We start from the raw sequence: 17,463 nt of genomic DNA, 5'->3' as shown, positions 1-17,463 counted from the left end.
CATAAAGAAGACACTAGATGGTGCTGTAAACTAAGAAGTGCATTATTCATTAAGGAGGTAAGGTGGTGTAGGAAGTTAAATCCTCCTCTGCTAACACCATCTTTCTCCTCTTTGCCATTTCCTGGTCAGCATGTCTCTCTTGGTTTGTGGAAAACATTCACTCATAATGGTTTATAAAGCCAAATGCAAATTTGTTTCCCTGAATTTATTTTAGAACTTAAACTATCCTCAGTTTGCTAATGACAGTGACAGAGACGAGATGTGAATTTGAGTTAAGATGAGCTACTCAAATATTTGGGACAAAGTACATGCCCAGTTTTGGACTGGGTTATTTAAGGAAGGAAAGTAACTATTAATAACCTAACAGCCATGTTTTTTGGCTATATTTGTGCAGTAAATACATTCTCACAAATTCATATGAAGTAGCATTTTATATATAAAATCATTTTCCCTTTCACTTCTAGTATTCCTTCCAGAAAGATAAGCTCATGGAAAATATTTTTGTACCACGTTAGCATTGAATAGATACTTAATCTGAACATTCATTTCCAGAAGCATCAGTTTTTCTGATGTTCCCACTTCTGTTACCTGGCAGAAAGCCTTTCACAAATGGGTGATTATTGATCTACTTGGATTCATAGGACTAGAAAAGAATGTAGAAGTTGGCTACATGTATGGAAGAGACATACAGGATTCTCACTGAGATGGATGAGCTGATGGAACACAAGCCATATGGAATGTTTATAAGAACTAAATGTGATTTCAGTAACATCCTAGTCTACACTAAGAGTTTTAAAAACTTGCTGTAAAATATGAAGTAGTGTTAGAAAGATTTCATTTTGTTTCACTTTAGAATTTAAGGAAGTTTGCCTAAAGTCAGATAACTATAGTCATTTTATTATCAAAACAGATAAAATGCTAACTGACCCTGCAGGACATTTTAAAGTTTATTTTACAGGAGGGCATTTCAGATTCTTTAAAAAGCTTTGTTTTTGCTCTAAAAGCTGTAGAATGTTTACAGGTTTGAAGCATCCATATATATATATATATATATTCAATTTGTGAAAATCATAACTAAGTGAATGTTACCAGATTAACCTGGCTGTGTGTTTAAAGAAACCCAAATGTACTGAAGTAGAAATTAGTTGTAAATAACCTACTTCGGAAGAGAGTAAAAATATTCTGAGGACATGTGTTACCTTTCTGTTTTGACATCTGTTTACCATATATTTACTGTAAATAATGTCAAAATTGTTTTGCATTTGACTTGACTACAGAGGTGTAACCCAGGAATTATTTGGTTGACTGAGAAGTAACAGGAGCAAAAAGACCAGAGACACTAGGGACTGTCACTGGGGGTGGGCACTGCCAAGGGCTGTCAGAAATACCCAGGGGGGAAAAATAACTGCAGCTGAAAATATGCCAGCAGGAATCGAGACATTTTATTTTCTCAGACGAGACCTGTCTGAGAGTAAGAACTGTATTACCGTTTGATTTCTAAAGCAGGATGTGAGCGGTGAAAACAGGGGCCTTTGTATTCTGCCAGGGTTCCTCCCGTCTTTAAATACTTAAAAAACATCCCTCCATGAAGTGCCACTGGATTGGCAGAGAGCTCCCTCAGTCTGCGTGTGCAGGTGATGAGGCCCCCCTGGTGCATTCCCCAAGACTGACTCCATAATTACAGTGAACTTTGTGTTCCACCCAGTATTGATTCTTAAATGGTCCATTAAGGTGGAAATATTGAGCAGTTAATACGGTGAGTTAAGAGCAGCGTGTGACCTTAATTGTTTTACAGACCTTAGATTAACCCACTATTACCACATCAGCTAAATGCGGTGAGTGTAGGTGAGTGGCATTCATGATGCATGTATTCTAGAACTTTCCCAAAGCCCCATGTTTGTGAGCTCTAGTGTAACTTACACTTTTCTTCACAATGAGTTCTCTGAGGTCCTAATAAATATAGAACTGAAGTCTTTTCATTAGCAGTTGGCTGTCTCTGGACAGCTACTTCCCGACATTTGTGCCTTTGCCAAGTGTTGCCCTGATGCTGTACAGAGGAGGATTTCTCCTAGGCCACACAGCGTCAGCAGACAGCAGAAACTACAGGCATGTATACACTAGCTCCCACAGGTTCTGGTTTTCTGTCAACCAACTTTTTCCCACTGTCTTCCCCTACCCCCAACTATAAATAGGAGTTCTGCCTGCTGACCCCGAGAGTTCTCCCTTGTGATATATTAATTATTAATTATATGGTGACCATTAGTTATTGATTCAGCACTTTTGTCCTTTTAATATCTGGCCACAGGATTAATATTTGACTGCTTATAACCTGAACTATAGCAGCATTCTCGTCCTCTCTTCTTCTTTCTCCCCACACAAACCCTGGACCTTCAGGGCAGTCCAAGTTTTGAGGTCCAACTTGATGTCTGTACCTTTCTCAGAATGATCCCCATTCTTTCCCAGTTCCTATTTACTCAACAACCCCAGCATCTCTCCCACATGGCTTCCATTCTTCATTCCAGCTGGGACTGGGCACATCAGACATCATGGTCTTATTGCTGCTATTTTAGTCCCCTGATGTCTGTCTGTCTTCCTCATGACCTTGAGCATGACCTGCCTCATCAGAGACCCTCTTTGGGTACCATTGCTTGGAGGGTAAGGAGCACATGGAGGATTCCATGGCCCTTCTTCTTCTGCCCAAGGTTTCCTGTAACTGTACATTGCTTTACCCCTTGTCCTGCTGACCACAGATGCCCAGATGCTAACCATTAGGCAACCCTGTTCTATTCTCTCCCATTCTCTGTACCATTTTGGCTGCCAGGCCTTCTTTAGGCTGGGTTTTGAAGTGATTTTGTTCTGTTATGCCCTTTAGTCTTGACATAAGGGAAGCCAAAGCAAAGACCCTCTGAGACGTTTTTTTTTTTAGTACTAGGATCAAGCCCCATGCCTTGAGCGTGCTAGACAAGTGCTTTACCACTAAGCTCCACTCCCCAGCTGTCATTCGAGGCTTTTGTGTAGGGAACCGGAGAGGCAGGAAGAGCCAAGTGTTCCAGGAAGAGCTGTGTGCTCATCTGTTGTGCACACACCTGGTGAGGTCAAATGAGTAGCTAAATTTGTTTTCAAATTCTAGGTTCTATAGACACTGCTTGTGCGACCTAAGTCCTCCAGACCTATATGTTGAGCTGTTAAACTAGTTAGTCGTGACCGCTTTATATTATTTTGTAAGGAATAGATGAAATAGAGCTAATAAATAGCATCTTACTGTTTACTCCATGCCAGGCACTATGTAAAGCGTAATCCTCCCCCTCCCCCAAAGGTGTGACTACTATTGCTCACCCCATGTTAGATTTGAAGACGCCAAGAATAGAAAGCTGAGTCTCTCGCCCTGGGCCTCAAGGCAGTAGGAGCAGGGCCAGAATAAGCAAGTTTGCAGTGTCCAAGTTTGCAAATGTCTCTGTGTTCCTTCCTCCCTATTAGAAGCCTGTATGTAGCCTTTAGTAGCATGAGGGTCTTGATTTCTGTGATTCTTAAGTCTTATGTGTGGGGTGAATGTCACTTGAGATTATTTTGAGAGCAAATAAGATGGTGAATTATGTTAGTTTCAAAGTTCTGCATTACAGTGAGCCTAGGTGATTATTTGTTTGGTTTTTATTAAAAAGGGGCAAACCTGAAAATGCGAAAAATAAAAGAAGGGGTCAGTTTTATTAGGAAACATTGGTGACAGATAAAAAACAAGCTCAAAATAGCTTAAACACATGAAAATACAATTATTATAGAGGTGGGAGAATGTTTTATGTGTCTTCCCTGGGCTGGCTATGTGACCCAGTCCTGGTTCCTTGTCTCTTTTCCCATCCCCACTCTCCTCCATCTCTGTGTACTGTTACATCCCTATGTCTCTGTGCAGTCAGGGTTTTCTAGAGACAGAATCAGTAAGAACCCATAAGATGTATGTAGAGAGATGCACACTGAAGTCAAATGATTGTGGAGGCTGGCAAGTCCAAAACGCACAGGGTAGGCAGTAGGCTGGGGACTCAGGAAAGAACCGTGTGTCAAGTCTAGAGATAGAATTGCACCTTCCCCCCAGGAAGTCAGTCCTCTTCTTTTTGGCCTTTGCCTGATTGGATAAGGCAAAGGCAGTCTGCCTGCTCCATGTCCACTGATTTAAATATTAATCTAAGTAACACCTTCAGCACAACTTCTATTTGGTTGTTAAAAGGAAAACTTCTATTTGAATGTTAAGCTGGAATACCATGGCTCAGCCAGTTGACACACACAGTTAACCATCACAGCCCTTGTGTGCTCACTCATACCTTTCTCTGTGTTTCCTGTCATTCTCTTTGGCTTGCCCTCCATACCATCGTGCCTTCTGTCTATGTGTGATTCATGCCCTCCACTGTCAGAATGGGCTTCCTCAGACTTCAGGCCACTCAAGGGGTGGAGGGTGGTGCCTAGAAGTCTATAGGCACGTGTTTTAGCAGTAGTTGCACAGTGACTTCTATGCCACTGTCTCTCCACCTTTTGGTTTTGTTGGACTGGGACTGGTGTCAAGGTTTGGTGCCACTCTGTTCTTGTCTTTATTGTACTTCTGGAATTTCAAGGAAGGAAGAAGAGTCTGGCCTTAGGGCTCACTGTCCACTTGGGATCCTGCCAGCAAAGACTAGGACAGTGGGGTCTTGTTATATAAACTTGGCTATGCACAGCCCACTCCAGTGACAGTGGGGAGGAAGGAAAGAGGTGTAGAAGGAGGGTATTGAGCTATTCAGGGGCTCCAACTGGTACTCCCTGTAAAGACATGTGGAGGTGCGATTGAATTATGGCTCTATGTATCAATAATTATTAATGTAATATGTTTGGTTACTTGAAGATATTTATGAATCCTTATGTAATATTTTAAAAATATTGTTGACTTTGGTGACCAGTCACCAAAAAATGCACATTTGGGTATGAAACCTTGCTGCCACTAACATTTCATTCTGTTCTTGCCTTTTCATGTACAGAGGATGATGTGGACCTGGAAGTGCTGGTGAGTGATATGAACGCATCTCTGGAGAGCCTTTACTCAGCTTGCAACATGCAGTCCGATACGGTGCCTCTCCTGCAGAATGGGCAGCATGCCCGCAGCCAGCCACCAGCCTCGGCCTCAAAGCCTGCCCAGCCACAGGCGTCCCCGAGGCAGAAAGTGCAGCGCTCCCAGCCGGTGCACATCCTCGCTGTCAGGTAGGCCCAGCAGACAAGATGCTGCCCTGTGCCCTTGATGTGGTAATGGGAGGTGACTGTGCAAAGTCAAGAGACAGATGAGTTCCCTTTATTTTAATAATGGATGTGGTCATTTCTTCTTATCCTTGGGGTACATTCCAAGACTCCCAGTGGATGCCTAAAATCAAAGATAGGACTGAATCTTACATACAGTGTTCTGTCCTATACATAAAAGACCTGTGATACAGTTTAGTTTGTAAATTAGGCGAAGTGAGAGGTTAGCAACTAATAATAAAATAGAAGGATTATGATAATATGCTGTAGTAGATTTGCCAGCATCACTACCTGGTTTAGTCAACCTTTTTTGCTGCTGTGATGAAAAGGATCTGATCACAACAACTGTAAGGAGGAAAAGTTCACTTGAGGGCTCGTGGTTTCAGAGATCTTAGTCCAGAGAAGGCCGGCTCCATTCAAAGTAAGGCTGAACATCATGGCTGGAGAGGGTGTTAGAGGGAAGCAGGTCACATCATGGTGACCAGGAAGCAAAGAGAGAGACTGCACTCTCCAGATACAAATATATACATCAAAGCCACGCCCTAATTCCCACCTCCTCTAGCCACACCCTACCCCTTCAGTTACCACTCAGTTAATCCCTATCAGGGGATTAATTCACAGATCAGGTTAAGACTCTTCCAACCCAGTCATTTTCCCTCTGAACAGTCTTGCATTGTCTTACATGTGAGCTTTTAGGGGACACTTCACATCCAAAACAAAAACACTACTTTTGCTCCTGGAGCCATTATTAAGTAGAATAAGTAAGTATTCCTTGAATACAGGCATGTTATGCTGTGACAGTCAGACTGATAACCTAGATGGCTTTATTCCTTTTGCTGGGGATCTTTCTTGCTTCCAGAAGCTTCTAAGAAGTTTATTTCCAATTTGACACCGTGGGTCAAAGCATCTCACCCAAAGGGACTTCTCTTTCCTGAGGAGGCAGAGAGGGTGCTTTGGTGTTCTGTTGGGCCATTGCGCAGACTTCCCACTGTTGGTCACAGTTGGGGATGGTGAGTCATCTCCTCCTCCACTGTTTGTCGCACTTTGTTCTCTAGAGTGTCTCCCTGTATCTGTCTCCTGTTCAGTCCAGAGGGAATGACCTAGTTGGGATCCAGGCATCTAGATCCATCCCCTACAGCCTCAGGGGTAAATAGGTCCATACCTAAAAGGTGGGGAAACCAGCAGTTGGACCTAGGCTGAGGGGCTATGCAGCTTGGATGAGATAGGCCTTGAGCCTTGTTCTGGGTCCACAGAACACAGTCCACACTGTGTGGAGCTAGGTGGCCACTCCACACTCAGATGGGCTGGGTGGAGCCAGGGACAGAGGACAATCCTAGAGCAGGTACACAGGCTTCATAGACCTGCTGAGAGTTGAGCTGATTTGTGAAGGAGGAGGAGGGTTTGGGTGAGAGAGCAGAGGGACTGTGAGTGTGCTCTCAGCTGGACAAAAGGATGAGCTAGGCAAAGGAACAGAGAACACAGAACAGGGCCCACCTCCACCCCTGCCCTCACCTGCTCCTGCCTCCAGGTTATGGCACTTTTTTCACCCTTTCTGACATCTTTGAATCTTAGCTCATCTCCATGGTAATTTTTTTAAAAATGTTTAGTTTTTTAGTTATAGGTGGACACAATATCTTCATTTTATTTTTATGTGGTGCTGAGGATAAACCCAGTGTCCCACACATGCTAGGCGGGTGCTCTACCTCTGAGCCACAACCCCAGCCCCACCATGGTAACTTTTCTTTGGGGAAATGACCTATAAAGGATGCATCCTTTTATTGTGGGGCTCTTTAGTGGGGAATTTTTTTTTTCTTTTCATCTTTGTGTAATACCCCTTAGTTTTTGCTTTAGGAAATATCTGAACTACTAGAAAGTAAAACACACAAACAAACAAAAACAATATTAAAACCAATACTAAAAATTAAATTAAAAATATTTTGAGACACTGAAAGAGGGAAGCTTTTGTACACAAATTTGTATCTTGTTCTGTGAGTCAAAGATAAAACCATCATTGGGGTTAAGTCATTGGTAGAGGCGTTTGGTTGAAAGTGATCCTGACTCCGTCACCTTTTCTCCTCATCTGTATGATAGTGGTCAGACTCGACAGTAGGATGCTCTGCCAAGGCCAAAGCTGTTATAGGAAGAATAGGATTTGTTAACAGTAAAAATAAACTTTCTGACTTGTTATCCATTATAGGAATGGCTTTTCTTCACAGGACAAGTTCCCTTCATGCCATATGAGTTCTGGTATTTTAAATCAGTACATCATTTCCTAGTGCATGTGGATAGACAGGCTTTCCTTTAAAATCAGAGTAGTTGGTCAAGAGAGAACAAGTAAAATAGTCACAGAGGGAATTCTCTAATGGCTACCCCCAGGAATGCTAACGGATCATTGTTCTTCTCCAATTGTAAAAATAGTAAAAAAAAATTATTTGAAGACACAGCCCTCGCAAGGGGCTTCTGAAGTGTATTTAAACAAGGCAAAGGGTTAGGACTAGACTTTATAGCTCAGGTTTGCTCTCCTCTCCTGGAAGGCAGGTGTCTGTGCCCTAGGCAACATGCTTCAGGCATGGATGGAGGAGGCCATGAGTTCCCAGGAAAGCTCTGGAGTTGTGGGCAGGAAGTTGTTCATAGGACTCTCAGGAAGAAAAGCACAGGGCATTTTGCATTCATTTTGCTTTGACTTTGAACATGATTTCTCTGCTATTTTCTTAATTGCACCCAATTCGTCATCATGTGCATTTTCCTTCAGTGTATGACAGGTGAACTTTGCATTTTTCAGAGGAGGGAGGAGTTGACTCTGGAGAAGTGCCAAGAAGTGTGGAGTATTGAATTAGAGGGTATTTCTGAGCTACCCTTCAGGAGGGTAGATACATGAAGCTTTGATTTCTAATTAGTTCAGTATCAACTACCGTTCTGTATAAATAAGCATTTATTCTACAGTCAGTTGAGGATACATAAAGCCTCTTCCAGTTTTTTCCTTTGGTTAGGTAAAGGTTCATTTCAAGGACATTGAAACATCTTTGTTCTCATGAAAATGCTCTTATTCACAAGACCTTTTTACACACCAGGTATTCATTGAACAAATGCCAAGTACACATCGTACACTGAGCATTGTTGGAGATGTGCATGAAGTCACTACAACCATGGCTTCTTCATCCCCTGGGGAGTATAATGAAGAGGGAATTTATATTCTTTGGGTCTGAGAGTAACTACTTCAAAAAATATGTTTTTACTCATGGTAAAATATATATAATATAAAACTTACCATATTAGCTATTTTAAATTCTGCAGTTCACATGTTAAAGCACACTTAGAATTTTCTAATCTATAGAATGTTTTCATCTCATAAAACTGAAACTCTGAACTCAACTAAATTCCCTATTTTCTTTGCCCTCAACCCCTGGAAGCTCCCATCAACTACTTTGTATACCTCATTTAAGTGGAATCATCTAGTATATGTCTTTAGTACTGGCTTATTTCACTTAGCATAATATTCTCAAAGTTCATCCATGCTATTAGCATGTGTCAGAATTTCTGTGCTTTTTAAAAGCCAAATAATATTCCACTGTATGGATAGGATAATTTTGCTCTTGCATCCATTTATTAATAGACAGTTGAGTTACTTTCACCTTTTGACTATTGTGAATAGTGTTGCTGCAAATCTGGTATTTTCAGTTCTTTTAGGCATGGACCCAGAAGTAGCAAGGCTGGGACAGGTTGGGGATGGCAGATTTTAACCAGCCATGATGATCCTCTTTCCTACAGGCGCCTTCAGGAGGAAGACCAGCAGTTCAGAACCTCATCTCTGCCGGCCATACCAAATCCATTCCCTGAGCTCTGTGGCCCTGGGAGCCCCCCTGTGGTCACAGCAAGTTCCCTGCCTCCGCCGACCCAGGCGCCTACAAAGCAGGTCAGTACACTTGTTGTGTAGCTGCTATGGGGTCTGCGCAGATGTCTTGGCTTGTTACTTTGGAATTTGTGAACTTTTTATTGTGGGTTCTTTTATTGTTGATACTGTGCTTGTTGTCTTACGAGGTTTTTTAATTTATTAGCCAAAATTACCATATTAGCTATTTTAAAGTGTACTAAGTTAGGGATGTATTAATTTGTTTTAGAAAGAGTTTCATAAAAATGGTTAAAAATTATTGATTTGGTCTGTAAAGATGAATTTTAGTTCTTTGAAAGAAATTTCACCACATATCATCCTCATTAACCAACAATTCTGAGTATGAAAACACTAGGCTTACTTGGGCACCTGAACTTCAATGCAGTAAAATTGTTGAGTTTCTATCTTGTGTTCTTGACTTTGAATATGACCTGTTCAAGGCAGAATTTTCACTTGACCCTGAAAGAGATAGCCAACTTTTTGAATTTGTAATTTCTCCATTTAAGTTGAGCTATGATGTAGATATTATGCAGCCATTGTCCCCATGTGAGAAGACTGTCAAATGGCTAGTCAACTCATCAGAGAGAATTTGGCAGAGAAATACACTGGCAGCTTCTCCCTACTGATTGGCAAGATGGATTCCAGGCTCTGGAGGGGACCCAGTCATGCTCCACGACAGAATGGGGGTGGTGGTGGTAATTATAGCAATGGGAATGACAACAACATCTGATATTTATTGAGTGATTTCTGTGTGGGATTCACACTGCTCTAAGAGGCTTCTGTGTTTGTTTGTTTGTTGTTTGCTTATCAGTGTGCTCATTGATTCCTCATATCAACCAAGGGAATTAAGTGCAAATATCATTGTCTCTGCTCTGCAGCATTGGAAATCGAGGCCTGTGGTAGAACTGGGTTTGACCTGGCGTCAAGACCCAGAGCCTGGGCTGGTAGCCATAATACTGATGGGCTTCCTGCCACCTTGACTCTCCTTTTTCGAACAAATGTAGTTCAGAAGATTATTTGCCTTTCCACTAGACTCATTCTTTCTCCCAACACACTCCCCACTTGTTCGCATTTACTATTCTTAGAGTAGGACAGCAGTCCCCATTCTCTCCAAATATGCCTGTCCTGTGTCGTGTAGGCTCCTTGCTCTTGGGAGACAGACCTTTTTTTCTACTATACGCCAGCCTCTGAGCATGGCTTCCACTCTGACACATGCGTCCCAGGCAGGCTGCATTACAGCACTGTCAAAACTTAGAAGGTGAGGTCAGTATTCCTTGTCTGGAAGCCAGCACTGGCCCAGCTTCGGCACATTGTCACATGCCTAAAGTGCATCTGGGACATCTACCTCCCTGGTGACCTTCTGCTTCAAATAAGGATCCAGACAAGCTGTCTATGGATTTGCTGCTGAGGTTGTTTACAAAGTTTCCCTTCCTAAAATAATACCACGAAAATATTATCTGGCCCTCTTAGTGATTGGCAAGAAAACAGTCCTCCACCCCCATGGATTGTTCAAATTTGTAAGAATAAGGAAACCCAGGAATTTTGCCTGATGGTGTTTTTCTTGGGATCTGAGTTGCTTCCCAGTGAGAACATTGTGCTGATTTCTGTGTTGCCCAAATTTTTCAAGCCAATTGGGACGAGCAAGAACAGGAAGGATGTTTCTCACTTAGCACTATTTGTAGAAAGCCATTGTTCTTTGTTGTTGTTTATAGCCTGTGTGAAGGGTCATTTCTTCATCCACACTCCCTCCTGACTTGTGGTCTCAGGGACAGCATGTTGTGTTGGTTCTGCTCTAGTGGGATCCAAGCCACCTGCAGTCATCTGCTAGAGCTTTGCAGCTAGGATCATGGCGGGAGGTGCTACTGGGCAAAAGCATTTGGGTTCTACTCTTTGTCACTTTCCTGAGGGGAGGAGAGAAATATGACATTCTTTATCCTTCCATGTGAAGTCAAAAGAGTAACCATGGGACCTGGGTTCAGTAGGACGTTCTGAAGTAATATAAAAAGATATGATGCATTCTCTGTGAATCCTGCCTGTGTAAATATTGGCAAGGTGGATTCCAGGCTTAGGAGGGGACCCAGTCCCCTACAATATCTGGGAAGAACTCAAGTCAACATAGGAAAAAAGAAAAGTATAAAGCTCCTTGGTAACTGGGGACAGTGAGCAGTCAGAAAGCTCGTTGGTCATGTCATTATGTTCTCTAGTGAGGGTTATGTTGGAGCCAGAAGAGGGAAAACCAAGTGGAGATGCTTAATCATTTGTAGAAAGGAAAAATTATTCTTGCCCAAGGCTCTATAGCTAAAGCATTCTAAAATCTTCACTTAGGTAAGTAGGTAGCTTTTCTTTTGCTTCTGATTTTCTTTTTCCCTTGGTGGCTGCTTATGGGGCAGAGTGGTCAGGTGGGTGCCTGGATCCCAGTTCTGAAGAAAACCATGTAATATGGACTTGGTGGTCATCACAGGATGCCAGCTTCCTGGCTTGACCTCCCAGGAGGACAAGGAGGTGAGCTAGTGGGCCATGGCATGTGGGTGGACATGGCCCAGATGGAGATAGCCCCTTGAGCCAGCTCCTGTGACTGAAGAATACCAAAGCAGACCTTTAGTGCTATGGAATAAAGTGAAGGGACAAGGTAGCTGAGTTGTATCCGGTTCAATGTTCTTCTCTGCAGGTTTACATGAGTCTCAGTTCTACCTGCAGTTTTGGCCTGACTGCTTTGCAGCTGTGCACTGTGCCAGATGCAAACTCAGCATCCTGCAAAGGCTGGTGGCCCTTAGGACTCGATGAAATAAAGGCACGGAAAAATTCTGCAGTGAAACAGTCATAGGGGGAGCAGATCCCTCAGCCCCACCACTGCCAGCAGCATGTGGAACTTCTGACTCTCCTTCTGACCTGTCTGCCTTCCCCTGTCACCCTGAGCCTCTATTCTATGCCAGCTCCTTTGCAGACCCTGTAGCTCAGAGCTTGTCAAGATGGTGCAGAGAATGACAAGTGACCCAAGATGAAGGCAGAAGGGAGTATTCGGCATTAATAAGTAATGGTGATGTGTGGAAAGAAAGAGGTTGTCATTTCCATCTAGAAGGATGGGGAAGTCTTCTTTTGAGCACCCCTGCACCTTGTCCTAGGGAATCCCAGTGGTGCAACAGCCACAGGGCAAACTCTACAAGTTCTTACACGAAGACCTCACCCCAGATTAATGACTGAGAGATGGCTGAGTTCTTGGCAGGTGCTGTGCTGAGGGTGCCCACGGGGCTTAACTGGGTTGTCTTTATGGTTGGTGGGAGTAGCTAAGTTTCATACAAGCATCTCAGATCCTTAAACTGGGGTACACTGAGACCAACCAGATCAGAGATCAGAGATCACTGTTCTGGGACAAAACCAGCTGACTGCCCCCTGGTGCAGTCCTGTCTGGTTTCCTTGGTCTTGACTCCCACAGACTTCCCAGGCTTTGCTTCTTTCCTGGGTCTAGGATCCTACCCAAGTACTCTGACAGAGCAGTACAAGGCAGGTCTGACTTCTCCAGCCTCACCCTGGCTTATTACCTCCCCTAACTGGCCTGGTGCCTGCTCTACAACTGTCCCGAGTACAGTTTGTTCAGAGTGCTGTTGACTCGGCAGGAATGGCTGGGAGTTTGGAGACCATGAGCCCAGACACTTCCTAGTTCCAGTGGTGTGACTTCTGTACGTGCTCAAGGGTCCTCCCTAATGTTCTCAGTGATCATAAACAGCGTGAGAAGTTTCGATTTGCCTGGGTTAAACTCAGACGTTTGGAGTTTTCTTTTTCGATTTACTGGATTTTATGGATTTTAAAAGACCACAGTGTTGGTTTGTTTGTAAATATTTACATGCCAGAGTCTACAGATCTTGCACTTATCTAAGGTTGTATTCTATGGCTTTGCCAATGAAGTGAGAGCACACATAGAACTGTTCATTCGTGGAAGGTAAAAGAAAGTACAGTCATCTTAGTACGTGGGTGAGATTGATTTAAGATCCTTATGGCTACCAAAGTTTGTGAATGCTCAAGTCCCTTAGGTAAAAATGTTATAGTATTTGCCTAGAACCTATGCACATCTTCCTGAATCCTTTAAATTATTTATCATCTTCAATACAATGCAAATGCTATGTAAATAGTTATTATGTGCTGTTTTTTAAAACATTTTTCCATCCCTATTTGGTTGAATCCGTGGATGCAAAGCCTCAGTATACAGGCTTTGAGCTCTAATGAATATACCTAGTGTTAAGAGAAGCCTCCACCTTTGCCCAATGAGAGGGAACACATGAATTGCAACACTATGACCTTATGTAGAATCTGTTAGTGATTATAACAGTCTTCCTTAGCTATTTTAAAACAGATTTGTGAATCTTATCCGGAGATACAACTTTGAGAAAATCATCCCATCATTTATTTAATAGCATTTAATTTTATTTAGTGATTTAATTTATTTAAGTCATTTAATAACATCTCATCATTTATTTATCAAAAATGCAAATGCCTAAGATTTCTTTCTGAGTATTAAAGTTCTTTTCTCCAGAGGGTAATGAAATTAAATCAGTCAAGTATCAGAACACTGAATTCTTGGTGAAAATCAGTATGGCATTTTTAACTGCTTTGTGACTCATTTGAAAAAGACAGGCTGCTGTGGATAAGGATGATGGTTATAGCAAAGATTTCTGAGTCATGGGATATGGAGTACCATGCCCACAGGGGACACTGACTTGGAGAGATGGGGTCCAACAGTCAGTTCTGCTGGCCTGGCCTGTAGTGAGATGCCCTTTGTTCTCAGTGTACACAGGCCGTGAAGGGTCTCCTTTGTGGAGCACCCACAGGACCTTCTCTGCCTCAGAATCACCAGCCCAGAGCTTGGCAAGGTATATACAAATCTAATAGCATTTCTGAGTGCCTACTCTATGTCTGGCCTCTTCCAGCTACCAGGATGTGAGTGGCACCTAATCTCTGATCTGAGAAGCCTAGAGCTACAGCAAAAGCCCAAGAGATGGAATGGGATACATTGTTTTGGACCTGACAGAGCCTAAGTTCTGGGTCAGGGCCCTTGTCTTTCTGATCTGCACTTCTGAGCCAAGAATATGGTCTTCCAGGAGTTGACTGTTGGTGCAGTAGGTCAGGAGTGAGAAGCACTCGGGGGCAGTATGAAGAGATGCTCTTCAAAGGCAGAATTTGCCCTTAGTCCAGATCCCAGGTAGTAGGAGGTAAACATCAGAGTCAACCCCCCACCCCACACACAATGCAATGGACCCCAGAACATCTGTAGGCTCTCCTGCCACACCTCAGCCCTGGTGATTATCTCCCTCTATTGTACCCTTATTATGTCATAGGGAAGAGAAGATCACTTGGGGCACCACTTTCCTACCAAGAATGCTGGGTGATATTGGTATAGGCTCCCAGAAGCTGAGGGGAAGCAGTGTCCTCTTGGGGACAGCTGACTATTCGGGCTTCTGAGCATGAGACCCAGGAGAGAACTCATCCCAAAGGCATTCCCAGACCTGATCCTCTAAGCTTTTCTGATGGTCATTTTAGGAGGGACTCAGTTTAGAGGCATCAAAAGTTTGAGGAGAAGCATCATCACATAGTGAGACTTGGTGGTCAGGGTGCACACTGGGGGAGAGGGGTTGAGTGGCCATAGCCGAGCTTGGCCCATCATTTCCAAGTTTTTGGATGGTTCCAGAGAAATCAAAATTCATACTCTTGAAATCTGGATTCTCTAGATTTTGTGTGTTTCAATTTTCTAAACCCATAAAATAGGCCAAAGCAGACAGCCTTGCAGTCAGGTTTTTGTCCTGCAGGCAAGCCACCTAGGTTCTGTTAGAGACACAAAGACTGTGGCATCTTGGGAGGTGAGTCCCAGGGTCACCTACCTTGGCCTCCCAGAGGCTGTGCCATAGTGGCACTCACTGATGGACCACAAGAGTTGGTGTCCAAAAAGGGCTCAGTGAGCTAAAATGACATTCACCATAAGTGACCAGAAAAGTGCCACAAAAAGGACAGTGGTTGTGGCTTTTGCTGCTTGTGAGAGACAGAGAAGGGCTACTTTGAAAATTCTGCTTGCATCAAGGGTCAGGAGAAGGACCCCAATCACATGAAGCTCATCCCAGGTGAAGGGACCAGGTCCTAAAAAAGAGGGAAAGTGGAAAATGGAGAATGATTGAAGATCATGCACCTACTGATGAGGGGCATCTGCTCTTTGGGCTCAGAGGTTGGAACAAGGGCCAGCGACAGTGTAGGGAGGAGCATCCCAGATCTGGTGGAGATGGTCCTTTCTCCCATCAGTGTCCTGGAATTGAAGCCCTGCAAGATGAAATACTTTACCTGGGATCATGCAGCCAACCAGCAGTTCAGGCAGAGAACACACTGGTCTAGGTGAACCCAGATGCCTTGTCTTATCTGTCAATGGAAGACCTTCCCCCAGCACCCTGCTGGATTTCAAGAAGGCTTCTGCTTCTGCCCCACCCTAGAACGTAGCACACACTGGCATTCACTGCTGAAAAGAGAGGCTTTGTGTAAGGAGTGGTGGGAGTTCAGCACCCGTTTCTTAAGAGCCCTTTGTTCTGAGGAGGGGTGATGAGAAGCTTTGAGTCCACTTACACAGGAGCCTTGTCATGGCGTCAGACTAACTTAGTAGCGATCATGGTTGAGGAAGGCTTTTGGAGAAGGAGGCCCCCTGCCTCTGCAGGACAGCACCATAGGAAGCTGCTATTCTTACTTCAGTGCTCCAGCCTGGGACTGTGAGGGATCCATGTCAGACCGAGAAGAACAGGGCACCTGGGTGTGGGTACAGAATGCAGCTCTGTACCATCACAGGTAACAAAAAAACTAACACAGCTGCTGGATTTATGAAATCCAAAATTCTCTGCTTCAGAATGTGTTTACTGCAGGAAACCAAAGACTCTGAGACTGTGTTTGCTACAGGAAACCAAAGACCCAACCTGACTGGCTTCCATGGTAAGGAAAGTTATCTTTTGCAGAGCAGGAAATCTGGGGCAGTCAGCTATAACCCCACAGGCTTGCACTGTCTCAGAGGCCAGAGCTGGTGAGACCAGAGTTGGGTGTGTCACCGGGAGGCAACTGCTGCATACACTGTGAGCCAGGTGCTCAGTCTCACATGGAGAGGGAAACTGAGGCACCCAGAACAGATTTACATATTGAGGAAGCAGAGAGAATTAACATACCACTAATGTGCCAAGATGCTGAGAGAGAGAGAGAGAGAGAGAGAGAGAGAGAGAGAGAGAGAGAGAGAAGAGAGAAGGAAGGAGGCCAGGAGAGCCCCCAGGAGGAGCTCTAGTTAGGAAAACGTAGAAATGCTAATAACAACTTCTTTATTTCTGAATTTAAGTTGAGCTCAGTGGGTACTTTGGAAAGGCTTTGACAAGCTGCTCTTTCTTTCAGCCAATAAAGATTTTCATGTGGCCACATAATGACTTGTTACAGCACATTTTTCCATCTGCTGTTTAAATACAATTAGTCTCATACTGTAACCCCATCATTAATGAAACATAAATATTGTCTTTGCTCCAATCAGCTCTTCTCCCTTTACTCAAACTTTAAAATTTTATTTTCTGGAACCAAATTAATGCCTTCGCACAAGCTTCTGCACCCACATTTATTAATGATCAAAATGAATTCTTCTGAGACTTTAACTACAATTTGATGAATATACTATGATGTTAGACCATCTTCAGTGGGAAAATCTAGTCCTGGCCACCACATGCAGTTTGTTTTGTAGGATGTGTGGTGTAGAGAGGACACTGCCTCCTGCTTCATGGGCATCAGATAAGGCCTGGTTGTGTATCCTGAAACAGTTTGCCTGCATCACTTCGAAGGCCTCATTCTGGACCTCCACAATCTTCTATGTTATCTTTTCTGATTCTTTCTGAGATCCATTGGTAGAACCTGGATCTAATTGAATTTTATCCTGAGTGCCAGGGACACCTGGCTGTGGCCACTCAGAGCAGTTATCAGGCCCTAGCAGGATGGGAATAGAGAGAGGAATCCTCAGCGTCAGAGGATCCTTCCAGACATTGCCTCAGTTTCCTTCTTCATGAGCACCTGGCTCATAATGTATGCAGCAGTTACCTCCTGATGACATGCCCAACTCTGGTCTCACCAGCTCGGGTTGCAGAGACAATGTGAGCCTGTTGAGGATACCTGCCCCAGACATGCTGTTTTGTAAAAGATAAGTTTTCTTATCATGGAAGCCAGTCGGGTTGGGTCTTTGGTTTCCTGCAGCAAATATAGCCTGATAGCAGGTGAAGCCCAGAGTCCTGCATTTCATAAGTCCAGCAGCTGTGTGGCCACTGTCTGTGATGGTCACT

At 43.7% G+C, this 17,463-nt stretch overlaps 1 protein-coding gene across 1 annotated transcript in view; it reads left to right on the top strand.

Annotated features, from left to right (window-relative positions):
• Positions 1-17,463, top strand: part of Grb10 (growth factor receptor bound protein 10) — a 153,922-nt gene that overhangs the window by 72,176 nt on the left and 64,283 nt on the right. The window contains exons 4-5 of the mRNA XM_071614766.1: positions 4,998-5,217; positions 9,019-9,163. Of these exons, the coding sequence (XP_071470867.1) occupies positions 4,998-5,217; positions 9,019-9,163 (365 nt within the window). The remainder of the gene's footprint in view (positions 1-4,997; positions 5,218-9,018; positions 9,164-17,463) is intronic.

The sequence above is a fragment of the Marmota flaviventris genome, chromosome 1 (genome assembly GCF_047511675.1).
Source record: "Marmota flaviventris isolate mMarFla1 chromosome 1, mMarFla1.hap1, whole genome shotgun sequence".
Taxonomy (NCBI): Eukaryota; Metazoa; Chordata; class Mammalia; order Rodentia; family Sciuridae; genus Marmota; species Marmota flaviventris.
Note: the sequence above shows the minus strand (reverse complement) of the source record. Positions and strands in the feature narration are given on the sequence as shown.